The following is a 27,218-nucleotide window of genomic DNA, read 5'->3' as shown; positions in this document are numbered from 1 at the left end:
GCCTTGTGTAGGATAGTCTAGGACAGCCAAGGCTGTCTTAAAAAATCAAAAACGCATCAATGGCCATTGTTTGGGACTAAGGGGCAGAAAGTTGATAAGGCATGAGCGTCTCACATACACAAATCTCCATTTGGTTGGTTCTAGGCAAAATGAAGGTCAATGGAGTGCCAAGCAGGGAACACAGTAGTAGTTCACAGAACGGTCATGGAATCACCCCTTAGCCTAAATGCAACAGCTCCCATGTCGTACTACTGTGATCTACCCAGTCAGTTACTTCAGGGACAAATGCAGATTTAGCTAAAAGTAGGAGGAAACCATGTTCCTTCGTCTAATAAATAAGTTTTGACTTAAGTCAACCCCCAGGGCTCTGTATTAAACCCATGTGAAAGGCAAAGGCAAGGCCAGGTAGGCCTGGGAAGGCAAAGAGGTGAGGGATGGGAGGCAGCAGTACCTTCCAGATTACCCTTGTTGGTGGTGACATCAGAAGCCATCCGTTCTGTTGAGGAAAGAGGGACAGATGTGAGATCCGGAGGGGAAGTCGCTCCTGTCCCATTCAGCCACACAACTTCTGTACAGTGGTCCTGAGGGCCTGCCGTTCCCCATTCTGTGCCATGCATCCTCCCCCAAAATCACCTCGGCTCTCCTCATCCTCCCCTCGGTCTTTCCCGCCAAAGCTATTTGTCTTGAGGCGCTTGGGTGTGGGACAGTACTCAGAAGTGGCAGAGTCATTGGTTGTGCGTCTTCGACTTTTGGCCTCTGAAAGGAAAGCAGACAGACTTGTCTAGAGGGTCTAAGAGACAAGACAGGGAACCATGCTGGGTGTAGAACCCCAGAAGGGAACCCAGAGCAGAAGCCGGTTCAAAGCTCCTGTCACTCAGGAGACAGGCCAGACTCATGCTTGTGGGCTTTGTACTCATGAATGTTAGGCAGCTGGGTACAGATGCTTGACCACAGCTGACACTGAGGCACCTACTGTGACACCACCAGTCACCAACAGAGGAGTAAGGAGCTACTGCAGATTTGAAATGATAGGAAGGGGCAGGAATTCACACTGAGGGTCAGATCCAAATTGTCAAGTGAAGCCACTGACTGGTTCAATTGGATTCACTTGAACAATGCAATGTGCATTAGCCAATTTTATATTATTTAATATGCACTTCTTAATCAATTTCTAACTACTTGATGTCTGTTAACCAATATACATCAAGAATAACAACTAAAATATTCTAATTTTTATAATTAATGGTAATTTAGGAAGGTTAAATGTATTATTAAATTTGTTTACTTTTATTGCTGAGTGTGATAGCTCATGCCTTAAGTGACAGCATTCAGGAAGCACAGACAGGAAGTTCAAGCCATCCCAGTCTACATAGAAGATTCTAGAACAGTCAGGGCTGTAATAAAACCCTGTTTTAAAATGAATGTTTTTACATTGGCTCACACTGTCTTGTTTTTATAGCCATGAAATCTGAGTCTCCCAACTAAGGAAATCATCATTTTCTCCCGAAGACCAGGTTTCTCTGTATAATAGGCCTGGCTGTCACTATTTAGACCAGGCTGGTCCCAAACTTAGAGATCCACCTGCCTCTGCCTTCTGAGTGCTGGGATTAAAGACATGTGACACCACTGCCTGGCAAGAAAATAAGATTATAACCTCATAAAAATCCTTAAGATACTCTTATCCCCAAATCCACACTGTGGTACCTAGTGTGGCCCTGTCTCCAGAAACTGAAACATGGCACTTGAGATGGCTCTCTGAGTAAGCATGCTTGGCATTGAGCCCAGAAACCTCATAGGATATGGTCACCAAGTAGTACATCCTAGACACCTGAACATTGGCCTCCACCCTCCACGCCTCCCAACATAAACACAAACTTAAAGGTAAATGCCTAAGAATATTTCAAAGACATCAAACCTCAAGGAGCCTTTGAAGACAATTACTTATATATATATTTATAAATACTTATACATGTTAGGAAACAAGAGAGAAGGTAATAAATAATCCGACGTGTGTAGAAGGCTGAATGTGCACCCGAGGTTAGCCTGAGGGTCAGTGAGGGTTGGGAGTGAGGGTGACTCAGATCAGCTTAGGAGATGTGACTCTTCTCCAGTGAGCACTAGAAGCCAAGAAGTTGCAAGACAGAGCAAAGAAAACAGAAAGCTCAAGATGGGAAGGGAATACCGTGTTTCCTGGGTTCTAAGTTCCTAACGACTGCACGATGCACCTTCGATTTATTAACCACTTTTGTAAGAAAACAAAACAAACAAAAAGGTTGTATTAGACATTTCATTATGTCAATCCATGCGTATAATTCAGGGAGACAATATACCTGTCAGGATGGAAGGTAAACACATGTATTTATTTCTTTTACTTTAAAGGAAAAAAAATGGTCACAAAAGAAAAGGATGAATTTGAACATGTGGAAGTCTAGTTGCACGTGCCTATGGCAGCAATGTTGCCAGAGAACCCTGACAACTCGGTCCTCAGGGAACTGGTAGGCCTTGTTTGAGTTGGCCCAAGAAAGTGGTGAGAGTGGCAGTGTGACTGAGGGCGTAGATTCTCCCCACCTGGTTGCCTGTGGTTGGGTTTGAGGCCGTCAATCCCAGTGGGCTTGAAGCCCCCGTGGGCCCACTCCAGCATAGGCTTCAGCTGGTCCTCCAGCGAGTCTCCGGGGCTGCTGGGGAAGGTCTTGCCAGCTCGCACCCTGGCTTTCTGCCAAGACACAAATAAGGGCAAATCTTGTCTGTGAATGGGAACAGGATAATGAAGGTGTGTCAGGGAGACCCAGGGATTCCCCCTGCTGGGGCCTGCATTCCTTAAACTGAGCTGGACAGCTGTCCTGAGCTGTGTTATGCGCAAGGGTCTGCTTTGAGGGACAGTTAGGAAAGCAACGTAAAGGACTCTTTCCGTACAGCCACACTTATCAGTGCATCCCTGAAACAGAGGCATTAACCGTAGCTGTTCCACCCCATCCACAAGCGCCCATCTAGGCAGACTACCTTTGGTTCTGCCTTTTGAAAGGATGAAATCAAGCATCCATTATTTCAAGGGTCAAGAGTATCTGTAGATCTTATTTTGGCACTTGGTACAGGGGGTGGAGAAGAGCCTAATGACCCCCACAAGGCAGTGGTCACCCTGACTTACCTAGCTACTAGCAGTGTTAACAGCTTATAAGAGAGGCCCTTGGAACATGTTAAACACAAGAAGACACCTCTTCTTCATGCACCTCCTCGGTATCCCTGCCTCCAACCCAGTGTTGTAAGCATCTTACCACTAACTGGCTTTTCGTAGGTTTCTTCCCTGCCTGTAGGGTAAAACCCTAGTTCCCACCCAGCCCAGGCTGAGTTACCTCTAGGGTATGGTACATGGCCTTCCTGTAAGAAACCAGCTTATTGAAGGTGGCCAGGTTAAAGTGCTGGCTGAACAGTCCGAGGGCCACAAGTTTGTCAGCAGAGACCTAGGAGAGAAAAATGACCCTGACTGACCCACCTGTCGGCTCAATGTGTACTGGGTCACCCAGAGCCCTCCCCAGCACAACTTACAGGGGCCAGTAATTAAATACAAAGGGCCAAGGAAGAATATCACACAGAAGAGGCTTGGCAGCTAGATACTCTGTGTGTCACTAAGAAAGACAATCTAGGCAAAAATCATACATATCCAGGATGTTACACATACATGTGTGTGATGCAATCAGTCCTGAAATTACCCTTGATGGAGTCTGTGCATGTTCTTACCGTTCCTGAGCGTGTGGTAACCGCTGACTCAGAGGCAATGAGTTCTTACCGTACACAGGGTGAAAATATGCTTGCGTTCTTAGTATTCACAGTGACTGTATTACGTATGTGTCCATCACTAAGGCAAATTGCCTGTTGCCAGTGCAGAAATGAATTATGCATGGGATTCCTACTTGAGTGGAAAGATACAAAGTTGGGTGATTCATTCTGTAGGCTATATGGGATGTTGCAGAATGCACTGTTTGCTTCCATGCTCAGTTCTATCTTAAGCAGTGTGGCCACCATAGCTGAGAAGGACATGCCAGCTTCTCTAGACAACATAAACTATGTAGGCTTTGGGCAGGTCTTGGCCTTCTGCCAGGACCATAGCACTTTGTAATCCATCCGCCTCTGTGCCACCAGAATAAATATCTGATTGCCTCCCATGTTATGTCTCACTGGGTTAAAGCAATGGCAAATATTGTAGTTTGATGATTCAGAGACCAGCACAGGCCCAAGTCACAACCGTATTGCACCCTCTGCTGCTCAGACATGCCAATTACATGCAATCCCTCAGATCAGACCTCATTTCCTATTTACCCAGGGGAATATAGAATCTACTTCAGAACAATAATCCAAATAACTCCAATTCACAGGAAACAGAAGCTAAAACGGAACAACTAAATACCACTTTATTCCGGCCCACCCCCCACCCCCCACTTGCTGTACCTCAGGAACCCTTCCTTTCTGTTGCCAGGAATTGCTCTACCACTGACTAACACATTTCTAAGGAATCTCCACAGGAAATCCATCCTACCTGCATCACAATGCTAAGGGGTTAGAGACCTGACTGGTTCCTCCTCTAGGAGTTGGGTTACATTCCTGGCACCCAAATAGTAGCTCATAGCTGTCTGTCTCTATGCCGCTGAGACCCAGGAGATCTGAACATCTGAAGGCCAACTCCCGGCTTCCCATAGTGTACACAAACACATGCATGGAAACACTCACACTGTAAAAATGCTTAAATCAGATCTTGGTACATGTGTTTAAGAGGTAAGAGGCATGTGGGCTGCTGGGAAGATAGAACTTGCTCAGCACACCTGAGGTAAATGGGTTAGACCCACAGTCCTTGAAAGTCACAAAATAAATTCTCTAATTTATGACCAGAAGTCCCTCTAGAGCTCAAATTATCTTTTTCTGCAGTCTATGGCTGGCATGGACTGTATCTTCTGGTATTAAAGGTGTGTTCCACAATACCCGAGTGTGTGTGTGTGGTGTGTATGTGAGAGAGAGAGACTGAGACTTACACTCTAGCTTATATATCTTAGAATATCAAATTCAAGCCAATTCCCTTGCCTCAGTATCCTAATCCTGGGATTACTGGTGTCAGACATACAGATACATATAAAGAACCTACCCTAGGCAACCTTGAATTCCTGGACTAAGAAAGCATTAACCCTTGTCCCAGATAAAGATTTCTCTCCTAATCTTGATCAGGTGAAATGCTACAACATACAGGGTCCTTTCTGGACACAAGTGACCAGGCATCATCCCTGAGGACTCGCAAGGGTCATCCTGCTGCTGCTGCCCTCAGCAGACAAAGCAGGACATTCAAAGTCCTGTTGTTCTCGTTCTAGAAATCTCAAACCTTTCATCTTTACAGGAGGGCATTGAAACCTGCTGCTTGGCAGAGGGACAGGCCATTTTGGGCAGCCTGATGTGTTGAAAGAATAATTCAGCGTCTCCGCAGGCGCAGAGCTACCTCTCCACCCACATCATCTCTCCACCACTTCCTTTTTTCCAGTTGACTTGTCAGCGGCGTGGCTGCACGCACCATTATCAGAACTCAGGCGGCAGAGACGGAAAGAGCAGAGGGAAAGAAACCAGCCTATCTCTATCCACAGCAAGTGTCTAAAGACAGGAAACCCAAGAAATATCTTCCTTTACTGCAGTCCCAGTGCCAAACACACTGCATTAACCTTTGAGCCACCTCAACAGGAGAAGCAAGGCCTCATCTGTGAATACCCCAAACCGGCCTCGTCCTTGGCTCACCTCAGAAAATTTGCCATCGCCAAACCACTGTACCCATCGCATGCCGGGCATGGCCTGGCGCTTTGATGTGGCTTTCCAGGAAACCACCATGGCAGGCCACCAGGAGAATCCCTTGATCTTTCCCCACACGAGGTCACCTATTCCAAATTCCTTGTCATCCTGGAAGAACCAAAAGAAAAAAAATAGTCGCAAGGCAGACACGTCACTAAGGGAACAAACAAACAAAAAAAAAACCCTTAGCCATAAAATGTGATGTGTATGAGTTTAGGGGAAAGCTCAGTGGTACATAAACAAAAAGGTTCCAGGAAAAACAAGTTGGTTTTGTGGATTTTTAAATTTATAGCTTTTAGTGTGTGTAGTTGTGTGTGAGTGTTTGCATGCACATGTATTCAAGTGGAAGAAGTCGGCTCTGTCTTCCACTGTTCCAGAGATTAAACTCAGGTGAGGATTGGTGGCATCTTTTAACCTCTGACTGGCCTGAAAAGCAATATACAGGGCTACATCAGAAGGTGCTCTAAAACATAAAACTGATACAGCCCCTGTAGGAAGGCATTAATCGGCAGTGTACCCCAGAAACCTCAAATCCTAGCTGAATGCACAGTGTGAGAACACTACTGCTTAATTGACAAAAGCAGTAAACATGCTGGGGCGGTGGTGGCACACACCTTTAATCCAGCACTTGGGAGGCAGACGCAGGCAGGTCACTGTGAGTTCGAGGCCAGGCTGGTCTACAAAGTGAGCCAAGACAGTCATGTCTACAGAGAAACCCTGTCTCGAAAAACCGAAAAAAAAAAAAAAAAAAGAAAAGAAAAGAAAAGAAAAGCCATAAACATCACCCGTATGTCCACATAGCAACTACTCAGGGGCATCACATTGTTCTTGGGAAATCCTTAGACTGTAATTCTATTAAAGTTCACAGAAATCCCAGGAGCATAATCCCAGATGTCAGTAGATGAAGGATTTCAAGGAAATTCTTGGCTACATGAAATTTTTGGGGCAAGCCAGGATCTCATAGTCCTAAGCATGGAAGTATGCATCTGCTTCCTGGGTTTTATGATTAAATGTACATCTTATGGAATCTTTTTGCTGGGATTACAGGCTTTTGCCACCAAAGCACGGCATGTTATGGAATCTTTATAAAAAGAGAAATAAAAACATTTTGTCCCAGGCTGGAGAAATGGCTCAGATTTAGAGCACTATCTGTCCTTACAAAGGCCCCGAGTTCAATTCTCAGCAACCATATGGTGGCTCACAATCATCTATAATGAGATCTGGTGCCCTCCTGTGGAATAGAGGCACACATGGGGGCAGAATGTTGCATAAAGAATAAACAAACAAATCTTTTTTTTTAAAGGCATTTAGTCCCTAAATAAGGTTCAGTTTCCTTCTCCCTGTATTTTGTTCCATCTGCAAACCTTGACCATTATTCCTTCTCCGTGGTACCTGATACTCAGAGCTGTCCCCGTTTCTGCTTTCTGCATACAGCAGGGTGGTGTCCATGCCTTCCTGATGGCCGTCCTGGCTCAAGTCTACTGATGGGGTACTGCTGCTCTGAGGTGTCCCTTCTTCTGTGAGGTGAGGACTGGCAGGGGATGACCATTGTGTGCTTGCGGAAGATGATGCTCGACGTCTCCGAGACTAGGCAGAAGGACAAGACTTGAGACCCAGTGAAGCAAAAGGGGATACACAGTGTACCCCAACAGATTCCCAGAGAAGATTGAAGAGATAAACAAGCACCCCACAAAACATGATTACATGAACAGGAACTGGCAGCCATTTGCCCCAAGGCAGAGCAGAGGCACTGAGCTCAAAGGCGGCTGGGTCCCCCGGTTAACTGGCTCTTGTGCTTCTGGAAAGAAAAGAGGAACGTGCTGGGCCTGCTGGGGTCACCTCAAGACAGCAGGAAAAGGCACAAGAGACAAGGGTGTGGTGAAGGCCAGTGGCTTTCAGCTCAGCTCCAAGCAATCAGGATCTCATGGCTCCTCAATGCAGTTCCAAATAGGATGAGTCAGGAGAGAAAATAAGCAGCCAGACCCTGGAAAGCAGCTGTGCCTGAAGAAAGCACAGGTCACACAGAAACAAACACAAACAACAGCGCTGTGCTGTGCAGGTGAGCGAAGCTGGTCTTCCAGGCAGAGATGGGACTAACCCTGGTAGCTGGGAATTCCACGGGGTACTCCTGCACGTGGCGGCGGCCCTGACGGCCTCGGGTGACTCTTGGGGAGGGTCTTTGCCTCTCCAAGCTGGAGGTACTGTTGCTATTTCGCGTTCGGATCTGAAAGTAAGAGAGGATAAATACTAGGCCTTAGGTGAATAGATGCATGGGGTCCAATGAAGGCTCAAGAGAATAAGACCTTGAGATAATCTTAAGCCGACCTGAAGTGAAGAATACAATTGTGAAACTTAGGGATGCATTTAACAAGTGTATCTTTTTTAAAATATTTATTTATTTATTTATTTTAAAGATTTATTCATTATTATGTATACATTGCTCTGCCTGCATGCCAGAAGAGGCCATCAGATCACATTATAGATGGTTGTGAGCCACCATGCGGTTGCTGGGAATTGAACGCAGGACCTCTTGAGGTACAGTCAGTGCTCTTAAGCACTGAGCCATCTCTCCAGCTCCTATTTATTTATTACGTATATGGTGTTCTAGCTGCATGTACACCTGTAGGTCAGATAAGGGGATCAGATCATATTATAGATGGTTGTGAACCACCATGTAGTTAGTTGCTGGAAATTGAACTCAAGACCTTTGGAAGAGCAGACGGCACTCTTAACCACTGAGCCATGTCTCAAGCCCAACATGGGTATCCTTGAGGAGGGACAATCAGACTATCCCATGTCACAATGTAGAATTGTCCACCTGACCTGGCAGCAGCAAATGGGGATTGAGCTATTATTTGCCTTCCAAATGCTGTGACCTTTTAGTACAGTTCCTCATTATTTTCATTGCTACTTTGTAACTACAATTTTGCTACTGTTAAGAACTCCAGCTGTAGCCGGTGGTGGTGGCCCACTCCTTTAATCCCAGCACGCGGGAGGCAGAGGCAGGCAAATAGCTGTGAGTTCGAGGCCAGCCTGGTCTACAAAGTGAGTACAGGACAGCCAGGGCTACGAGACAGAGAAACCCTGTGTCAGGGGGCGAGAACTGTAATGTAGGGCTGGAGAGATGGCTCAGAGGTTAAGAGCACTGGCTGTTCTTCCAGAGTTTGAGTTCAATTCCCAGCAACCTCATGTTGGCTCAGAGCCATCTACAATGAGATCTAGTGCCCTCTTATGGTATGCAAGCAGAATACTGTATTAATAATAAATAAATTGTAATGTAGGCTCCCTCACCCCCCAGAGAAAATAAGAATTGTAATGTAGATGCTTGATAGGCAGGATAGACGTACAATCCTGTACAAGGGTCCAAACCCACAGGATGAGGACCACTGTCCTAAACCAAGCATTATTCCAAAGAAAAGAAGCCTGAGTCCCACTCTGGATGAGGGCAGAGCAGAAGAAAAATTTTCTTTCTCAGTATGGTGTGAACTTTCCTGTCACTGCCAGAATTTAAATAATTATATAACATTGATGGATAATCGGGTGTGGTGTCACCTGTGAGAAATCGCAGCACTCAAAGACACTGACATACGAGAGCTTGAAACCCTGTCTTGAAAATCAAAAAGAATAGACTGGAGAGATGGCTCAGAGGTTAATTTAAGAGCGCTGTCTGTTCTTCTAAAGGTAATGAGTTCAATTCCCAGTACTCACATAGTAATTCACACTATCTATAATGAAATCTGGGGCTCTATCCTGGCCTGCAGGCAGAACACTATAAATAAATATATCTTTTTTTTAAAAAAGAAAATAAAAGCAAAAAACAGAGTTGAAGTAACTGGCATCTTCCTTGCCGTGTAAGATGGAAAGAGAACAAATTCAAAGAAGGTAATATATTACAGTAGCTGCTGTGCTCTTAACTGAAGTGCTGGGACTTTATATTTCAATAGTTTTTTTCCCTGATTTTTGTGGAGGTTTGTTTTCTTTTGTTTTGTTTGAGACAGGGTTTCTCTGTGTAGTCATGGATGTCCTAGACTCACTTTGTGGACCAGGCTGTCCTCAAACTCACAGAGATCAGCTTGAATCAAAGGCATGCACCACCACGTCCTGCCTTTTCCTGATTTTTGTTCTGTTATATGCTCACTGTTTTATCTGAGATAGTGTATTATTAGATTAAATTAGATTACAACTCACTACATGTACTAGCCAACTCAATGTCTTGAGCCAGGGCATACACTCATAGAAGAAAATAATTTACATAAGCAACAGGCAGCTGAGTCAACCATCTAGAAAAATCACAAATACATCAGGGACATGGTCGTTAAGAAGATGGCATGTTGAATAAATAAAATAGCAGCAACGGCTGGGTGTGGTGATGTAGACTTTAATCCCAGCAGTGGGGAGGCAAAGACAGGTAGATCTGAGATCAAGGCCACCTTGGTCTTCAGAGTGAATTCCAGGATAGCCAGGACTATACAGAGAAAAACAGAAACATAAAGATCCCAGCAATGACTGAGCTTAGCTGTCATTTCCAAAGCATCAATCGGTTGAGAGTTGTGAAGATAGCTAAACTGGTATAATGCTCATTTTGTGTAAGCTCTGGGTTTGAGTCCAAGCCCCACGCAAACCAGAACTGATGGTGCATGACTGCAAAGCAGCAACAGTAGTACAGTCTAAGCCTTATTTTCTATGCAGGCCCAGGAACGGTGGGAGGTGCCTGGGCTCAGCCCGAGGGACTTAGTGGGACTTACCGCTGGGCTTTCCGAGAGTGTGGCTGTCCTAGTGTCCTTGGTCTCCCGGGTGAGCTTTGGCATTAATAGATCACAGTCATCCTCCTCCTCTTCACTGTCTCTTTGTCCTCTTCCATCTCCTGCCAAGTCCTATGGAGAAGGAAAAGAATGAAGTAAAGTAGTGGTCCCCAAATGTATCCGATCTTTCGCTAGTAGAACTTCACCTCTGCTAATCCCATGTTTATAAGTTAAAACCGGGTCGGAAAAAAATAAACCCAATCAACCACATGTTATGGAAATGAGATTAAATGCAGTATGCTGCCTGTTGGCCACCTCTCAACGTATTCACAACACACGTGGAAGGACAAGAGTCAAGGGTTGGTGGAGGCCACCCGGCCTAGTGCTATCCAAGCCAGCAGACATTGGCTCAAAAATAAAATAAAATAAAATAAAGAAAGAAAGACACATACATGGCAAATGTGAATTCATTCCATGAATAGGTTTTGCTCTATTACTCTTGTATGGTAGACTGGGAGACATAATTTCAAACACGGAAGGATCAAATAAAACAGACCTTTGATTGAAGTAAAGAAGTTCATTTCTCTTGTTTTTCATGCAATCAAGGCTGAAAGAAAAGCCCAGAACCACGTAAAGAGGAGATGGGTACCTGAGTGTATCTCAGAAGGCTGGAGACCTCCCTCTTAGACAGCCGTGAGCTTGATCTGCGGCCTGCAAGGAAGAGTTGGGAGTCCACTTTGGAAAGTAGTACAGTGGTCACCAGCCTGGAGTGGCCCTCAGCCAAACCCCAAACCAGTCATTTTAGGAAGCCAGTATCCCTCATCACCGCCATGAACTCACAGGGCGAGGGACACAGTCAAGCTGAGTGTTAACATTTTAGGAGGGAAAGACTCCCTTTTCTTAAAAGCCCATCCCATGAAACTGGTTGACACAGGCTACATTTCCAATGTTCCCATGTGGCTGAGTAGCTCTTGAAATGAACAGGGAAACGAATGGGCACTTTTATGATTTCAGAAGGTCCTAAGAGACACTGTAGATATGAAGGATAAGATGGGACAATCCAGGGGGAGGAACTTCAGGTGGTCTGGGAACTGCTAAGAGGAAGAGGCCAGTAGCCACATTCCTGGGTAATTAAGGAAGTCCACACCAGCAGAAGAAAACCAACGAGGCAGTCTAGTAGAGCCATCATGGCACCTTCTGTGTTTCTACCCACCTCTGCTCTCTGGTGTGCAGACCACATCTGTACAGACTGCCTCCAAGACCGGAGGTGAAGGAGCATCCTTCGTGTCTGAGGACTGGTCACTGCAGTTCCCGTTAAGGACGGTGCAGTCCTCAAACCCGCTGGCACCCTCTTCTTCATTCAGATGTCTGCTGTCTCCCTTCATTGTTTCCTGTGGTTAAAGATCAGGATGAGGAGGAGGAAGATGGGGCATGAAGGAGCTACACACTGAAAGTTGCATACCATGGGTTCTCTATTCATTACCAGCCCAAGCGACCCCATCACCCAGTCTCAGGCTGACATCCTTCCAAACTTAGCCTGTCTGCTCACCAAACTTGGGAGGCTCAGGACTTGGTTCCATGTGGCTAGGTGGGGGCTCAAAGGCCCTGATGCCTGCTCCCAGGTGAGGAGGATGGTGCTAAGGGTGGGTGAGCCTAGTGCTCTACAATTGTTCAGGTAATCAAACAAGGCCATTTAGGGCATGCTTGCCTTGGTCTGCTTAAGCCAGCCTATGTTCCCATCTGTCCCTGGCCCCTTTCCCCTGCCCAGCCTCTGCATAGCCTCAAGAAGTCAGTGCTCTTTTCCCTCATGACCCCTTTGTTTGCTGTCTCCAGGTCTCCTTCTCCTTGCTCCTCCTCTCAGACAGGCTTCTCTCTTCTCCATGGCAACACAAGCCCCACCCCCCAGGCCATCCTCTGGGGCCCATTGGTCAGCTGGCCTGTCACTCATTCCCTCCCTCATCAGCTTGGGCTGACTCCCAAGTTCTGAAGAGAAAGATGGAGAAAAAGCAGAGGCAAATGGCTGTGGCAGTCACCAAGAGTGACCTGCTGTGGCCTCAACCTACTTCCCAAGACCCAAGACCTGGTCTTCCTACAGCTGACTGATTTTCTAATTAGACAGCTAAGACAGTGGGCCAGCGCCCCACCGAGGGGTTGACAGGCTTGTGTGACCTGACTCTCTACAACTTTTGGACACCAATTAGGTATATGTACATGTATGAACCTGTATTTGGCCTTTAATCACAACACTCAGGAGGCACAGGTAGATGGATCTCTAGGACACACTGTAAAATCCTGTCTCAAAAAGCAAAACTAGCCAGGCGTGGTGGCAGACGCTTTTAATCCCAGCACTCGGGAGGCAGAGGCCGATGGATCAGTTGAGTTGAAGCCCAGCCTGATCTACAAAGCGAGTCTAGGACAGCCAAGGCTACAAAGAGAAACCCTGTCTCGAAAAACGGGGCCTTGTCTCTGAACTGTAAAAATTAAATAATAAGATAGAAAAGCCAGGGGCAAGTGCAGTGAGATAGATGGTTCAGCCACTAGGTGCTTGTCAGGAAGACTTAGGACATAACTCCAATGTCCAAACCACATGAAGATACTCCTGCACAAGCTGTACACACACACACACACACACACACACACACACACACACACACACGGAGATTTATAGAAGATTTGAATAGCTAAACTGTTAGGGAATTTTTACAGGCATAAGAAAATTAAAGCTATTATATGAACTTGGCAACCTAAGGAACAACAGCTTTTAAGAGTTAAAACTGGGGACTGGAGGGATGGCTCGGAGGTTAAGAATATACTGTCTGCACTTCCAGAGGTCAAGTTCACTTCCCAGCAACCACATGTAGGCTCACAACCATCCATAATGAGATCTGGTGCCCTCTTCTAGCCTGCAGGCACACATGCAGACAGAACATTGTATACTTTATTTTATTTATTTCATGTAAAAAAAAAAAGAGGTAAAGCTGGCTGGGCCACATAATGAAAATTGGTTGGAAACTGTAATACAGGTCCAGGAATGGTAGCATATGCCTTTAATCCAAACAGTGGGAAGGCATAGCCAGATCTCTATGAATGAGATCAGTCTAGTCTACATAGCAAGTTCCATGACAGCTAGGACTACATTGTAAGATGCTGATAAATATCAGAGCTGGAGAGGTGGCTCAGTGGTTAAGGACACCGGCTGTTCTTTCCCAGTACCCATCTGGTTGCTCATAATCATCCAGACATTCATTTATTTGTGTGGGTGGGTGTTTTACCTGCATGTTTTAAATAAAAGTATAGTGAGATTGGGTATGGCGGGACTCAGGAGGCAGAGACAGGTGGATCTTTGGGATCCTTGTCTACCAAGAGTCTAGGATAGCCAAGGCTACAGAGAGAAACCCTGTTGAAAAACAAGAAAAATAAAAATTATTGGAATTACTAGAACCAGAAAGACAAAAAAGGTTTTAAAAAAAACAACCCAGATTTGTTTTTTCATTGAGTAAGAGACTGGGTCTACTCTGTCTAAGAGGCAGCTCAATCTGGCCTTGAACACCTAGCAATCAGCCTCAGAACACCAGACTGGAGGAATGACTGTACCTGGCTTGCGTCTGTAAGCCATGTTCTTTCAACTGCTGTGTGTCCACCCTTGGTATTGAAGTGTATTAACTATACTTATCTCAGGAGTAAGAACTGCATAATTAAGTTATACATAGAAATGTACATACACACAAAACAAAATACAAAGTTTTGTTGTTTTTGTTTCTGTCTTTTTTAGACAGTGCCTCTATGTAGCCCTAGCTGCCCTGAAACTATCTAACCTCAGTCTGGCCTCAGACTGGGAATCTGCCTGCCTCTTCTTTCTCCTGAGTGCTGGAATTAAAGGTTCACTGTTGTAAGCTTCTGACTTTGAACTGATTTTACAGCTATCCCCAGGGACCAGGTAGCACCAGGCCTGGCATGTCATCCCCTCTGTTCTCACCACACATGCCAAAGGAGTCACTCACCACAGACACTTGTGTTCTGAAACCCTGCCTAAAGCGAGGCTGCACATCTGGTTTCCAGTCTCTCCCTTGCTTCAGTTTCCAGAACTTTCAAAACACTCAGAGTACTTTCCAGAAGCAGCACCTGCTGCTGCTAACCGAGTACGCCACAGGCTTCACATCCGCCAGTGGGTGCTATGTAGCTCAGTGAGAACAAGGCCTGAGGTGCCCACAGGGAGTTCTTGTCTGAGCACACAGGGCATGTGGACAGTCTCCCATTTCATCTGTAGGCCAGAGGCAGCGCCTAGCCCTGCAGACACAGGCATTAGCTGCAGTCTCAGGGAAAAGCTAACTAACATGCTCCATCCTCCAAGGGTTTCAACTTTATCAAGACCTGTGGCTCAGCCGGCCACGGTGGCGCCTTTAAACCCAGCACTCAGAGCTGGGTGTGATGGCACGCGCCTTTAATGCCAGCTCTTGGGAGGCAGAAGCAGTCAGATCTCTGTGAGCTGGAGGCCAGCCTGGTCTACCAAGTAAGTCTAGGAGCGCCCAGGGCTATTACACAGAGAAACCCTATTTCCAGAAAGGAAAAAACAATCTCTGGTTGGTACCCTCACCGGGTCCTATGAGGGGCAGGTACACAGCCAAGAACTGGTGTGGAGTCAGAGGCCTACAGTAGGGGGACACGTGTGACCTCTCCTCTGGGGTTTTCTCACACAGCCTTGGACTCCAGCCCCTCACACAGGCCATATCTGGGTCAACCAGAAGCCAGACAGCTGTGTGCCCTCTTCCTACACAGGTCCAAGTGGACCTGCTGCCCAGAGCTGGCAATGATTAACTACCCGGGACCTTCCCCCAGGGCATTGGCAGTGCCTCCTGGGGCCAGTGTCTGAAAGGTGGGCAGCACCCCTTCCCTCAGTGTCCCACAAACCCTGCTGGACCCACAGCCAGGGTGTGGGAATGAGGAGTACACTGGGGAACTGTCCCCTTGCACTAGCGGGATGGCTCCATTGTGAAGAGCAGCTCTCTGGCAGAGGGCCTGGCTTGAGGTTCAGACACCACCCTCCTGTCCCCAGAGTGGCTTCCAACTACCATAACTCCAGTTTCATGGGATCTGAATCCCTCTTCTAGTCTCCTCAAATAACAGGTGCACACTCCTGGTCTACACAGTGCCTTCCAGGCCACCCAGGGCTATAAGTTAGACCCTGTCTAAAAAATGGAGTGGGTTGGGGCTGGGGCATGTGTCAGACTGCATATAAAACATACTTGCCTAGCATTCATAGAGCATGGTGACACTGAACAGTAGGTCATCCGTGATTAGCACGTGCTTCTGGATGCACATCTCTTCCCAGGAAGTGCTAGCTTCTGGAAGTTCAAAGCTAGCACTTCCTGAACAAACGCTCGTATCGCTCACTGGTTGTTTCCACTGTGATTTTTCCAGTAAGGATGCTAAGCTGTCTGTTCCCTCCCCTGGGTCGGGTCCTACCTTTGCAAACTTTGAACACAGGCATTGTTCTCAGGTCTCCGCTGTACGTAGCCTGAACACAACACAAACACGCACCTCCTAGTCAGCCATGCAGGAGGAGTTAATTAGAACAGCAAGTAATTCCATTGCCCGGGCAGTCCGGAGGACGGTACATGCCTTACTGATGAAGTTTCCAGAGACAAACACACAGACCCTTAAATGCTATTAAGGAAGCACTGGCCACCCAGGGGCTCAGGAGCATTCCTAGGCACGAAGCATGATCTACTGTTGTATTTACCTTCCCCAGAGGTGGCTGACTAACCTTGGGACCCTTTCCAAAAGACTGGGCAGTTATGCCAGAACCAGGTCAGGAGAGCAAATGCAATGTGGCAGACAAGAGGGGGTAAATGACACCCCCAATTAGCCTCAAGAGGGGGCCCAGGAACTCCTTCCAACCCCAGCTGAGAGCTGCTGCCATAGCCTCTTGTAATGCTAATGGTCTACCAAACCTCACTGGCAGGAAGGAGGGAGTGAAGGGGAAGTCTGTGTCTCACCTACAGCCCCCAGGACAAAGCAAATGGGCGAGGCTGAAAGATTCTCACCTGCTCCAGTGTAGGGGCACTGAGAATCCACAGCCTCTTTGTGGCCCACCTGCCTGATCCATGAGAACAGCTGCTTGTGTTCAGATGTGGAGTATTTCCCCCTGTACACCACAGTGAAAAACAACAGAGCACAGGCTACGGATGACAGGAGGATACACTATAGCTCAGAGAAAGGAGTTTTGTCAGGTTCACACAGATGCAAGGGCCAGAGACCTGGCCCACTACGGAAATTCTTACTCTGGAGAAGGGCAAAGGAATAATAAAAGTTAAAATGAAGCGTGGGGCTGGAGAGGGCTGAGAGGTTAAATTAATGTTTGTTGCTCTCCCAACGGACGCCATCTTCTGGCCTCTGAGGACACTGCATATGTGGTGCAGGAAAAACACCAACAAAAAAAATAAAAATAAAAATAAATCTTGACTAAAGAAATTAAGTGCGGGCTGGGGAGATGGCTCAGGGGGTTAAGAGCACTGGCTGATCTTCCAGCAGTTCTGAGTTCAGTTCCCAGCAACCACATAGTAGCTCACAACCATCTATGATGAGATCTCATATCCTTTTCTGGCAGGCACACATGCAGCCAGGATGTTGTATACATAATAAATAAATAAATAAATAAATGGGAAAAAGTAAATGCAAACTGGGCAAACTGGGCGATGGTGGCACATGGCCCAGTACGTAAGACATAGCGGCAGTTGGATCTCTGTGCGTTCAAGGCCAGCCTGTTCTACACAGTGAGTTCCAGGACATCCGTAGCAACGCGGGCAACTCAGGGAAACAAACAAACAAAAGCTGGCAATTTCCTTTTTAAGAGCAATGGTTACTCTTCCAGAGGCTTTGGGTTTGTATCCCAGCACTCACCTGGTAACTCACAACTTTACTCCAATTCCAGGAGATCGTATGCCCTCTGTGGTCTCCATGTGTACTATACACATGTGGTGCAAAAACTCATACACATAAAATTAAAATAGGGGCTGGCTGGAGATAGGACTAAATAATTAGGAACATGTGCTGCCTCTTGTGAAAGATTCAAGTTCGGGGCTGGAGAGATGGCTCAGAGGTTAAGAGCACTGCACTGACTGCTCTTTCCAGAGGTCCTGAGTTCAATTCCCAGCAACCACATGGTGGCTCACAACCATCCGTAATGTGATCTGATGCCCTCTTCTGGCCTGCAGGTGTACGTGCAGACAGACCACTGTATACATAATAATAAATAAATCTTTAAAAAAAAAAAAAAAAAGATTCCCAGCATCCACATCTAGCTCCAGGCTGGCCAGTGCCTATTGCAGCCTTGAAGGCACCTAGACTCACCTACACAAGTTACAATCTTTTTTTTTTAAAACCTCTTAAAGGTCCTGGAGAGATGGTTCAGTGGGTAAGAGCACTTGTCAGACCAGATTGACTTGGATAGAAAAGCCAGGTGTAGTCAGGAAGGGGTGTGTAAGCTCAGCGCAGTGAGGCATCTCTCCAGTTTAGCCTAAACAGCCTCTGACCAGAGCAAGACTTTGTCTGCCAGGACTAAGGCAGGACCTCTGACCTCCAAACATACCTGGGCACGGGCTCCTGTACAAACACTCACACACATGCACACAAACAAAAAACAGCAAGCCTCTTTGTCTCGCTACATACACAGGCTCTACAATTGGCAATCTACCAGCCCAAGTTTTCTTTAAGACAAGTACTATCTGTCAGTTGAGCATAGTGGATAATCCTATATTGCCCACACTGGGGCCAAAGTACTGCCCAGCATTTGAAGTGAGCCTAGACTACAGAATAAATACCAGCCTGCCCAGGTCTACTGGGCAAGACCCCATTGCAAGGTTTTTTAGGTTGTTTGGTTTTTAGAGACCCGAGTTTCTCTCTGTGTAACCCTGCTGCCCTGAACTTGCTTCACAGACCAGGCTGTCCCAGAGATCTGCCTGCCTCTGCCTGCCAAGTGCTGGGTAAAGGCTTGTGCCACTCCACCTGGCTCACGTTTTTGTTCTTAATAAAGACTTACTTTTCTATCCTGGGTGAAGAGGTTTGTCTATATGCATAATGTGTGTGCGTGGTACCTGCAGAGGCCAAAAGAGGGCGTCAGATCCCCTGGAACTTAGAAGTACATGGGGTTGCACGCTGCCATGTGGATGCTGGGACACTTGGGGTTCTTATAGCTCTACTGAGCTATCTCGTTAGAACCTCAAGTTTTTAAGAAAATATATATCCAAGCACATAAAGTGATTTAGTCATTGCAATGCCACAGCAAAATCTGCTAACAAACGGCTGTTTGTATTAGACTGGGGAAGGAAGAGAACTCTACATGGCCACTAGGGAACAGTACTGAGGAGCAAGGGGACAGAGGAGCCAAGCTAAAAAGTAGAAAAAGCAGTATATGATAGCCCACTTGTTACGTTTACCATAATGCATTAGGCCATGCTCCTCTGGCCTGTTCCTCCTATAAAAGTTCATAGCTCCCAGACTGGGACTGGAGTTCAGTTCTTGCCTAGCATGCATAAAGAGAGACGCTGAGCTCAAGCCCAGGCATGGTGGCACACACCTAAAATCTACTTGTGAGGTGGAGTCAGGAGAAGCAGAAGCAATCCTCCCCACAAAGTAAAGGAAGGCAGCCTGGACTCACACCTCAACACCCCAGTGGGGCTGTGTGTGCACCTCAGAGGTTGTGTGCTTGCTTACCACGAACAACAAAAGCAAGGCAACATGGTTCATCCCAGCACAAGCCACTGAAGCAAAATGACCGACTAAGTCCAGGGCCAGCCTGGGCTACGTGTCGTAGCAAGTGTCCATCCCAAATATCAGACAAAGGCTAATGTGTTGTTTTGTGTGTGCACATGGTACAGTGGATTAAACCCAGGGCCTCATGCTGGCTCTATCACTGAACTACATCCTTAACATTTGACTCCTAGGGTCCCTGATTCTATTAACTGAATTGAATTTTAGCATATCCAGCAATTAGCCAGTACTCAGCTCCTCCCTTGTTTGTGTTATAGACAGAACAAGGGAGGTTCAACCGTGGGCCCTGCTGCTGTTGCTCCAGCATCCCTGTCACCTACAGAACATGGATTTTTAACTAAATCTAGTGCTTTCCTCAACTAATCTAAAAATACCCTGGACCCCACTTGATCCTTCTAGCCACTGATGGTTAAGGGTGCATCCAAGCCCTCTTCTCAGCTGGGAGGGAGCCTCAGACAACTCAACACAGCCACCAGTGTGCACGTCTCCAGCCAGAGAGCCATCCTGAGTATCTGCACAGGGCATCTACCCTTCTGCAGAGCAATCCAAACTAAGCTGGTGGCCAAGTGTGAATGTCCCCTACTGAAAGCTAGTCACAGTAAGGCAAGTGGGCCCCTATGAAATTGACAGACAGACACACACACCCCAGTCATTCTTTGCAAAGGACATGAGTAACATCCATACATGGCCTAGGCTGAATTGAAAAGTATTGAGGGAGGCAAGAGAGGGAGACAAGGGGGGAGAGGAAGGAACAGGCCAGGCCAGAACAGGCTCAGACCACCCAACAGAATACACTTGAGCCCAGCCCTGATGACACATGCCAGCACCTGGAGGCAAAGGAATGAAGGTTGTGCTTCAAACAAACAGCTAAAGCAACATAGAAGCCCCAGTTTCTTAAGGGGGAAAAAAAAAAAGGAAAAAGACCACCAGGTCTGAGAGTGCCCCTATACCACAGTATGGGACCCAGGAAACTTCAGATTTAGTAAGGGCTATCTTGTAAACTGTGTCCAGACTAGCGCTGGCATGGAAGCTGGCATGGGTGAGACAAAGCTCTGCCAAGGAACAACTTCCCTGGATGGAGTATGTGTCCAAATGTCCACTGAAATCGGGTGCCTCCGGCCGCAATAATGAGGGATGACAGGCATCTCCTGGTCACAGGCACAACATGGCTGGAGGAAGGGCAGGCAGGGAAGCAGCCTCCCCAGCCCCCCTCCCCCCTCAGCCCCCTGCAGCTCCCAGATCCTCTTCTCCCCTCCCCCAACCTTTGTAGGGGTAAGGGTTTTGCCAGTGGCTTTAAGGAGGATGTGGCTGGCCCCGGCCGGCCCCTTTGTCTCAGCTCTCTCCACCCCAACAGGAAAGGTAAAGGATTTTGCTTAGCTTGGCAATTACACCTTTAGCTAGCCTCAAGCTTGGAGGGTAAAGGAGCAAAAGTGGCCCAAACCATAAAAAACAGGCAACTGTTTCCAACAGGGAACAAAGGGGCTGGTGATGGAGATGGAGCCGCAGGTAAAGGCACTTGCAGCCAAGGCTGACGTCCAAAAGTTTGGTCTCCAGACCCAAATTTTCCTCTGACCTTCACGCAACGCTGCCACGCTCATGCACACATACTACATAAAGTGTAAATTTTTTTCAAGGAAACAAAGAGCCCTTCCTGCCAACTCCCTCGTCAGACATTGATGGTTTGGAAATGCTACCATAGCTGAGAATGAAACAGTACTTCAGGAAGGCCGGAAAGGGAGGGGCTGGCGGAGGTGACTGTCCGTTCCGCTCAGCACAGCGTACCTCAACATTCATGTGTTGGGGCTTACTCTATAAGCTGTGCCATAGAATACTTATCTGCCACCCCCTCCAGGATGGAGGGTAAAGAGCTCACAACTCGGCTTCATCCCTAGACTTCACGAGGGCTGCTCCTATTCCACGTGTTACAACGAAAGCACAGGGCTAGAACAGTTAAGTGCTTTGCAATAGCAGGACTTAAAACACAAATCCAACACTATACTTGCCTGCTTCCACCCATGTGCATGAAGTCACGAGGCCAGCTACAGTAAACACCAGTAGCTCGCCAGTTACCAACCCTACGAAAGTTTACCTGGAGCTGAAAGATGTGGCCCAGTGTAGATGGCCCTGGATTTGGTCCCAAGCCACTAGGGGTCGGGGAGGGGAGATTCCCAAGTCTGGAAAAGTATATACCTGAGGTTTCCAAAGGCCGGCACACAAGACCCAGCAGGCCTGGCGGACAGAGGAAGGCTGGTGTGATTGCCACCAGTCTAAAACCCACAACATCCACGAGTCAGAAAACACTCTACTGGGCCCTTGATTCCTTCTAATTCAAAGGCCTCAAACTGCAAATCGATAATCACAGAGACTCGATTCCGCATGCCTCATGGATGCAGGGGCTGGCAGGCTGAAGGCAGAGGCGTGTGGAGAGGACTGCAGCCACAGGTGAGAATGGAAGAACTAACATTTGCCTTCTGGGCAGTCCAACCTTGTGAACTCAGTAGGTCTCGGCTTTCTGGTTGCACCTTCTAGGCTGGAAGGACTCCGCAGACATCCATAAGCATCCCTGAAGCACAGGCGATTGCCCGATAGGAAGTGGAGGCAGAATTTTTATTATTTTTACTTTATTTATTTATTTGTTTGTTTGTTTGTTTAAGGCCTCAGTGCATGGTTTGGGAAGTGGGGCCACCTCACCCCGGAAGAAATCTAAGATTGGAAAGTGAACCCCTAGGGCAGCTGGCGTGGTGAGGCACCGCCCCCTGCGGGCTCCTCCCCAGCCAGGTGTACTCAGCCAGCCCATTCCAGCGGCCCGCAGCGGCGGCTCAGGTAGCTCAGCTCCAGAGGACCCCCGAGACAACGCCCATTCCCCACTTGCCGGCATCCAGAGCACCACTCCAACCTGGAGATGCCCACCATGCGAAGTTCCAAGTCAGAGAAGGGATCGCTATCTACCGACACCCTGACGTGACAACTTCCTCTACATCCCTGACCATCCCTCCCCGCGGAGGTACCGTGTGAGACGCGGGCAAGGTAAAATTAAAAAAAAAAAAAGTAAGTAAATAAGTAAAAACTTGGTCCCGGGGACAGCCATCCTCTGACCACAATCCGTTCCCAACTTCTCTAAACTCGAGACTCCAGAAAGACTGTAAGTCTCTTCCCCCCTCAAATCTTGAGAATGTAGGGGTGCAGCGGAGGCGTTGCTTCCTCTGTCTCCGTGTCTGGTCCCGTGTCCCGGTCCGGCTAAGCTCCACGCGCCCCGTTCCCCAGGACCGCCGCCCCAGGGGACCTGTCGCCCTTGCACCCACACAGCCCCAGCAAACAGGTCCCAGTCCCCTGTGGCCGCCCTCGAGGAACGTGGCGCTCACCTGTCGCGAGGCTGCTTGTGGCTCGGCGCCACGGACGCGCCGCGGGTCGTGGCCGGCGGGCGGCGCGGGGTGCCGGGCTCGCGAATCTCCGTCGCCGATCGCCGCACTACGTTTACTTGGGCCGCTTAACCCCCGCGCTGCCGGCCGGGAGCGGCCGTGCGCTCGCCGGCGCGCCAGTGGGCCACCCGGGCTAGACCGGGGCGCTCGAGCGGGAGCGTCCACGCGGGCTGCCGCTGCGAGGCGAGGGGCTGCGACGGGACCGCTACGGGCCAGGCGCGCACGGGAGTGGGTGGGGAGGGGGCGGCGCCGCTGCCCTTGTAGCCCCGGCCCGGCCCTCGCCCCGCCCCCGCTCGGGGGCGCCCCCGACGCAGCCACTCACGGACCAGCCGGGCCAAGGGGACGGGCGAGGGAGATTTGAAATCCCTCCCGAGCTTCCTCGCCCCGCCTCCTCGGGTGCCGCCCCTGGGCCCCCCTTTGCCTAGCGGGTCACCCTCCAAGATGATCGGAACCCACGGGGACTCTGGATCGCGCCCAGCCCCCCACCTGAGAACCCCGCTATCCATTCCCCTAACCCTGAGCCTACACACACACACGCGCACATGCAAACACACACTCTCAGGTCTGGATGTGTGGCCCAGAGAGGGAAGAGCTTCCCCCGGAGTCACACAGCAACCCTCTGCTGCGAGGCTGGCCAGGGCTCTGTGGTGGCCCTGGAGGTCACCCCTCTGGGGACCCTGCTACTGCTTCCTGCCTTCACCCAGCTTGGCCTTTGTCAGCCATCTTGAGGGGTAAGGAGGCCTTGGAGGAAGAAGAAGTATTCATGTTTCCCCGACTACCAGGGTTCCCGTGCCAGCCTGGGAGGAGCCGTACTCTGAAGCTTAGGGCTTCCTTCCCCCGCCACACTTCCCACTCTGAACCATTGAAGAAACACAAATATTTATGATGGGTACCCGACGTTTATGTTTATTTGCTTGTTTGCCTGTTGCTTGTCTGTCTCCATACATTCGACGGTGATCACCAAAGTAGATACTAAATAAATATATGGTAAAAGAGTAAACGGAACGAGTGGTTGCAAAGACTACAAGGCAAAGCATGTTCGGGCTCAGCTTTCGCGAATTTCCTACCCTTTTGGCTCCCTGACTTCATTCCAACCTCTTCGCCTCTTTGCTGCTCCTCAGACGCACCAGGCATTTTCCTTACTACGGAAGATTTGGCTTCTCTCCTCCCTTTAGACTTTGTTTCCCCAGATCCGGCACAGGAAGCTTTTTCCTTACTACACCGAACAGTCTTCAAACCCTTCTAGCTAGTTGTGTTCCTATGACACTGAAACCTATCTGAGGTTTGTATACTCTTGTCTGCATCTCCTTTGGGGGAGTGGGGGGCTCACTCTAGGAAGATCTAAGCACATCTTTCCTCAAGAGGGCACAGCCCCACAGGGGGCCTAGCATCAAAAGTAACTGGACACATGTTTGTTGAATGGATGAATCGCCACAGGTTTCCTGCCTCTGGGCTCCAACTTGAGTTAAACACACTTTCCTCCTGCACCTCTCTCCTCCCGGTTAGGGAGTAAATGAGCAAATGACAGCTACTTTGGGAACTTAAATTTTCAACATTTTCTGGGTCCTGATCCACTAAGAATAGACAACAAACCAAGAGACAGAAGGAGAAAAGCACTCAGCGCAGAGCCCGTGGAGAGGAGAACAAGCAGGGCCGACTGGGCTGTCCAGGAAAACAGCTCTGAAACTGTGTCCTGGAAGTTGGTGCAGAAAAAGGATGCATTGGAAGAGTCTGGACAAGCAGGTGGTCTTGGTCTGTCATTTGGGAAAACCATAAGGATCAGGACAATCAGGGCCTGGTGGATCCTGCCTGGAATCCCAGCTAAGGAATTCAAGGGGGGTCCCCAGCTACATTGCAGTGGGGCACGCCTGTAATCTCAGCACTCAAAGGAGGCAGAGGCAGGTGGATCTCTGTGAGTTCGAGGCCAGCCTGGTGTACAAAGTGAGGCCAGGACAGCCAGAACTATAAGAGAAACCCTGTCTCAAAAAAAAAAAAAAAAAAAAAAAAAAAGAGCACTGAGTGTTCTTCACAGGACCCAGGTTAGATTCTTGGCACCCACAGCCATGTGTGACTCCAATACAGAGACTCCAACATCTTCCAATAACCTCATTAGAAACCATGTACACATGTGGCACACAGACAAACATACAGGCAAAACACTTAAAACCCAACCAAGCAAAAATATGTTCATCAGGGAAAAGCACTTACTTGCAACCAAGCTTGAGGATCCGAGTGTGATCCCTGGGACCCACATATATGATGGAGGGTAGGACAAATGTCAGCAAGCTGTCACCTGACTTCTACACTCCCATATATTGAATGAATGAATGTAGGCTTTTGGGGTTTGGTTTGGTTTGTTTGTTTTTGAGTCAGGGTTGCTCTGTGTAGCCCTGGCTGTCCTGGGCCTGCTTTATAGACCAGGCTGTCCTGGAACACTCAGAGATCCACTGGCTTCTGTCTCTCCAGTGCTGGGATTAGACTTTTGTTGTTGTTGATGTTGTTTTTTGTTTTTGTTTTAAAGCACATTAAAGCTAGGCATCACACAGCTGTTATCTCAACAATCTGAAGATAGAGCCAGAGGATTCATTGGGTTTCAAAGGCAGCAGGGCCTTGTCTCAAGCAACAATAAGAGCAAAAATCGAGGTGTGGTGGATGGGCATTCCAGCACTTGGGAGACAGAAGCAACAGGGTCTCCATGAGTTCCAGGCCAGGCCAGACACAGCTACAGCAAAGCGCTGCCCAAGGAGAATGCAAAATAGTAAGACCCTTTCCTCCATAACTGTGTATAGTGACCCCACTGCTATAATCCTAGGTCTTGAGTGGTACGCGAGGATCAGGGTTCAAGACCATCCTGAGCTACATGACACCGTCTAAAAAGCGCTACCTGTGCAATGAATGAAATTCCACTTAAGCCATAGGCACCCATAGAATTCCACTTAAGCCACAGGTCAATATTGTAGTCAGTCCTGCTGTCTTATGTATGTATATATTTGTGTTTTTCCAACCAGGGTTTCTCTGTGTAGCCCTGGCTGTCTGAAACTCACTCCGTAGACCAGGCTGGCCTCAAACTCAGAAATCCACCTGCCTCTGCCTCCTGAGTGCTGGGACTAAAGACATGCGCGCGCACACACACACACACACACACACACACACACACACACACAGAGAGAGAGAGAGAGAGAGAGAGAGAGAGAGAGAGAGAGAGATCTTTACTGGGAACTAAATTCAGAACCTCACACATGCTAGGCAAGCACCTATCACTGAGACACAGCCCTAGCTTGACTGCGTAGTTTTTAACTACAGACTGCCTAATACTGACTCACCATGGGGTGAGTGTGAGGTACCTAACCCTAGATTCTATATGCCTCAATCATCTTTAAAGCAGATGATGCTTTTACTACTTCAGAGTTTGTCGAATGTGATTAAATACACAGGAGGTATCTCACACAGTGCCTGGCTCATTGAAAGCTCATTAAAGTGTTGTTACATAAAAACCATAGTGTCATAGTGCAATAAAACCAGACATAAGAGCCCATTCCAGCATGCCTGAGAGAGACAAAGACAAGGGGATCAAATGAGTGGGACTGGTGGCGCACGCCTTTAATCCCAGCACTCGGGAGGCAGAGGAAGGCAGATCTCTGTGAGTTCAAGGCCAGCCTGGTCTACAAAGTGAATCCAGGACGGCCAAGGCTACACAGAGAAACCCTGTCTTGAATAACTAAATAAACAAATAATTCAAGGTCACCCTCAGCTGTGGGAGATGGGAAATGCAGAAGAATGGGGTGGGGGTGGGAGGGATGGGCTCGGCAGGTGAAGGTGCTTGTCACCAAACCTGAAGATCAGAGTTCAAGTCCCAGGAATCACGTGGTAGAAAGACTTACTCTAGAGAACTGTCCTCTAATCTCCCCACAAGCTGTGTCAGGAAAACATGCATTTGTGAAGGCACGCCCATGCAGACTCACATCCACGCGCAAATAAATAATAAAATGAATGAGACGTATATAGGAACCGTGCTGCTCTGCTGAGCATTCTCCCAGCTCTCTCTCTCTCTCTCTCCCTGCCCCCTGGGCACCTGGCTTTCACAGCTAAGCCCACTTTCCCTCAAGGTCTTCATTCATTCTGCCTCAAATATGAAGAGCCCCATTTTACAATTGAGGCAAGTAAGGCTCAACTAGGGGTGAAGGTTTGTCCCATAGTCATAGCTGGGGTGGTGGCAGAGCTGGGATACCACAGCCACCTTGATCCCTGCTCTCTCTCTCTCTCTCCTGTATACCAAGCTGAGGAATTAGACCCCCATCCCAACTTTAATTGGAATAATAATGAGAGTGAGGCCCATTTCCCAGAGTGACTGCAGGGGTTCTCCCAGCCCTTGTAAGTGAAAAAGCCCCATTGTAAAGTCCTCAGGCCTGAGTGCTGTGTCTTTACAGGCCACCTTCACTTGCTGAGCATGTCTCTCACCGGGAACACACAT

The 27,218-nt window shown here is 48.2% G+C and overlaps 1 protein-coding gene across 4 annotated transcripts in view; it reads right to left on the bottom strand.

Moving 5' to 3' along the window:
• LOC311594588 (DNA (cytosine-5)-methyltransferase 3B) overlaps positions 1-24,396 on the bottom strand; it is a 38,331-nt gene extending 13,935 nt beyond the window's left edge. Inside the window, exons 1-12 of one of the 4 annotated variants that reach the window (XM_084776422.1) lie at positions 22,691-24,396; positions 11,773-11,950; positions 11,209-11,270; positions 10,563-10,691; positions 7,916-8,041; positions 7,210-7,404; positions 5,767-5,925; positions 3,351-3,458; positions 2,569-2,713; positions 2,183-2,242; positions 634-756; positions 452-496 (exon numbers count right to left, since the gene is read on the bottom strand). In XM_084776422.1, coding sequence (XP_084632548.1) covers positions 452-496; positions 634-756; positions 2,183-2,242; positions 2,569-2,713; positions 3,351-3,458; positions 5,767-5,925; positions 7,210-7,404; positions 7,916-8,041; positions 10,563-10,691; positions 11,209-11,270; positions 11,773-11,944 — 1,324 coding nt within the window. In that variant the 5' untranslated portion in view covers positions 11,945-11,950; positions 22,691-24,396. The remainder of the gene's footprint in view (positions 1-451; positions 497-633; positions 757-2,182; positions 2,243-2,568; positions 2,714-3,350; positions 3,459-5,766; positions 5,926-7,209; positions 7,405-7,915; positions 8,042-10,562; positions 10,692-11,208; positions 11,271-11,772; positions 11,951-22,690) is intronic. The other 3 variants (XM_084776419.1, XM_084776421.1, XM_084776420.1) reach the window with 3 other exon arrangements.
• Positions 24,397-27,218: the final 2,822 nt, after the last annotated feature.

Source organism: Acomys minous (assembly GCF_964271855.1).
Source record: "Acomys minous genome assembly, chromosome: 3".
Classification (NCBI taxonomy): Eukaryota; Metazoa; Chordata; class Mammalia; order Rodentia; family Muridae; genus Acomys; species Acomys minous.
This window is presented reverse-complemented; position numbering and strand designations above follow the sequence as displayed.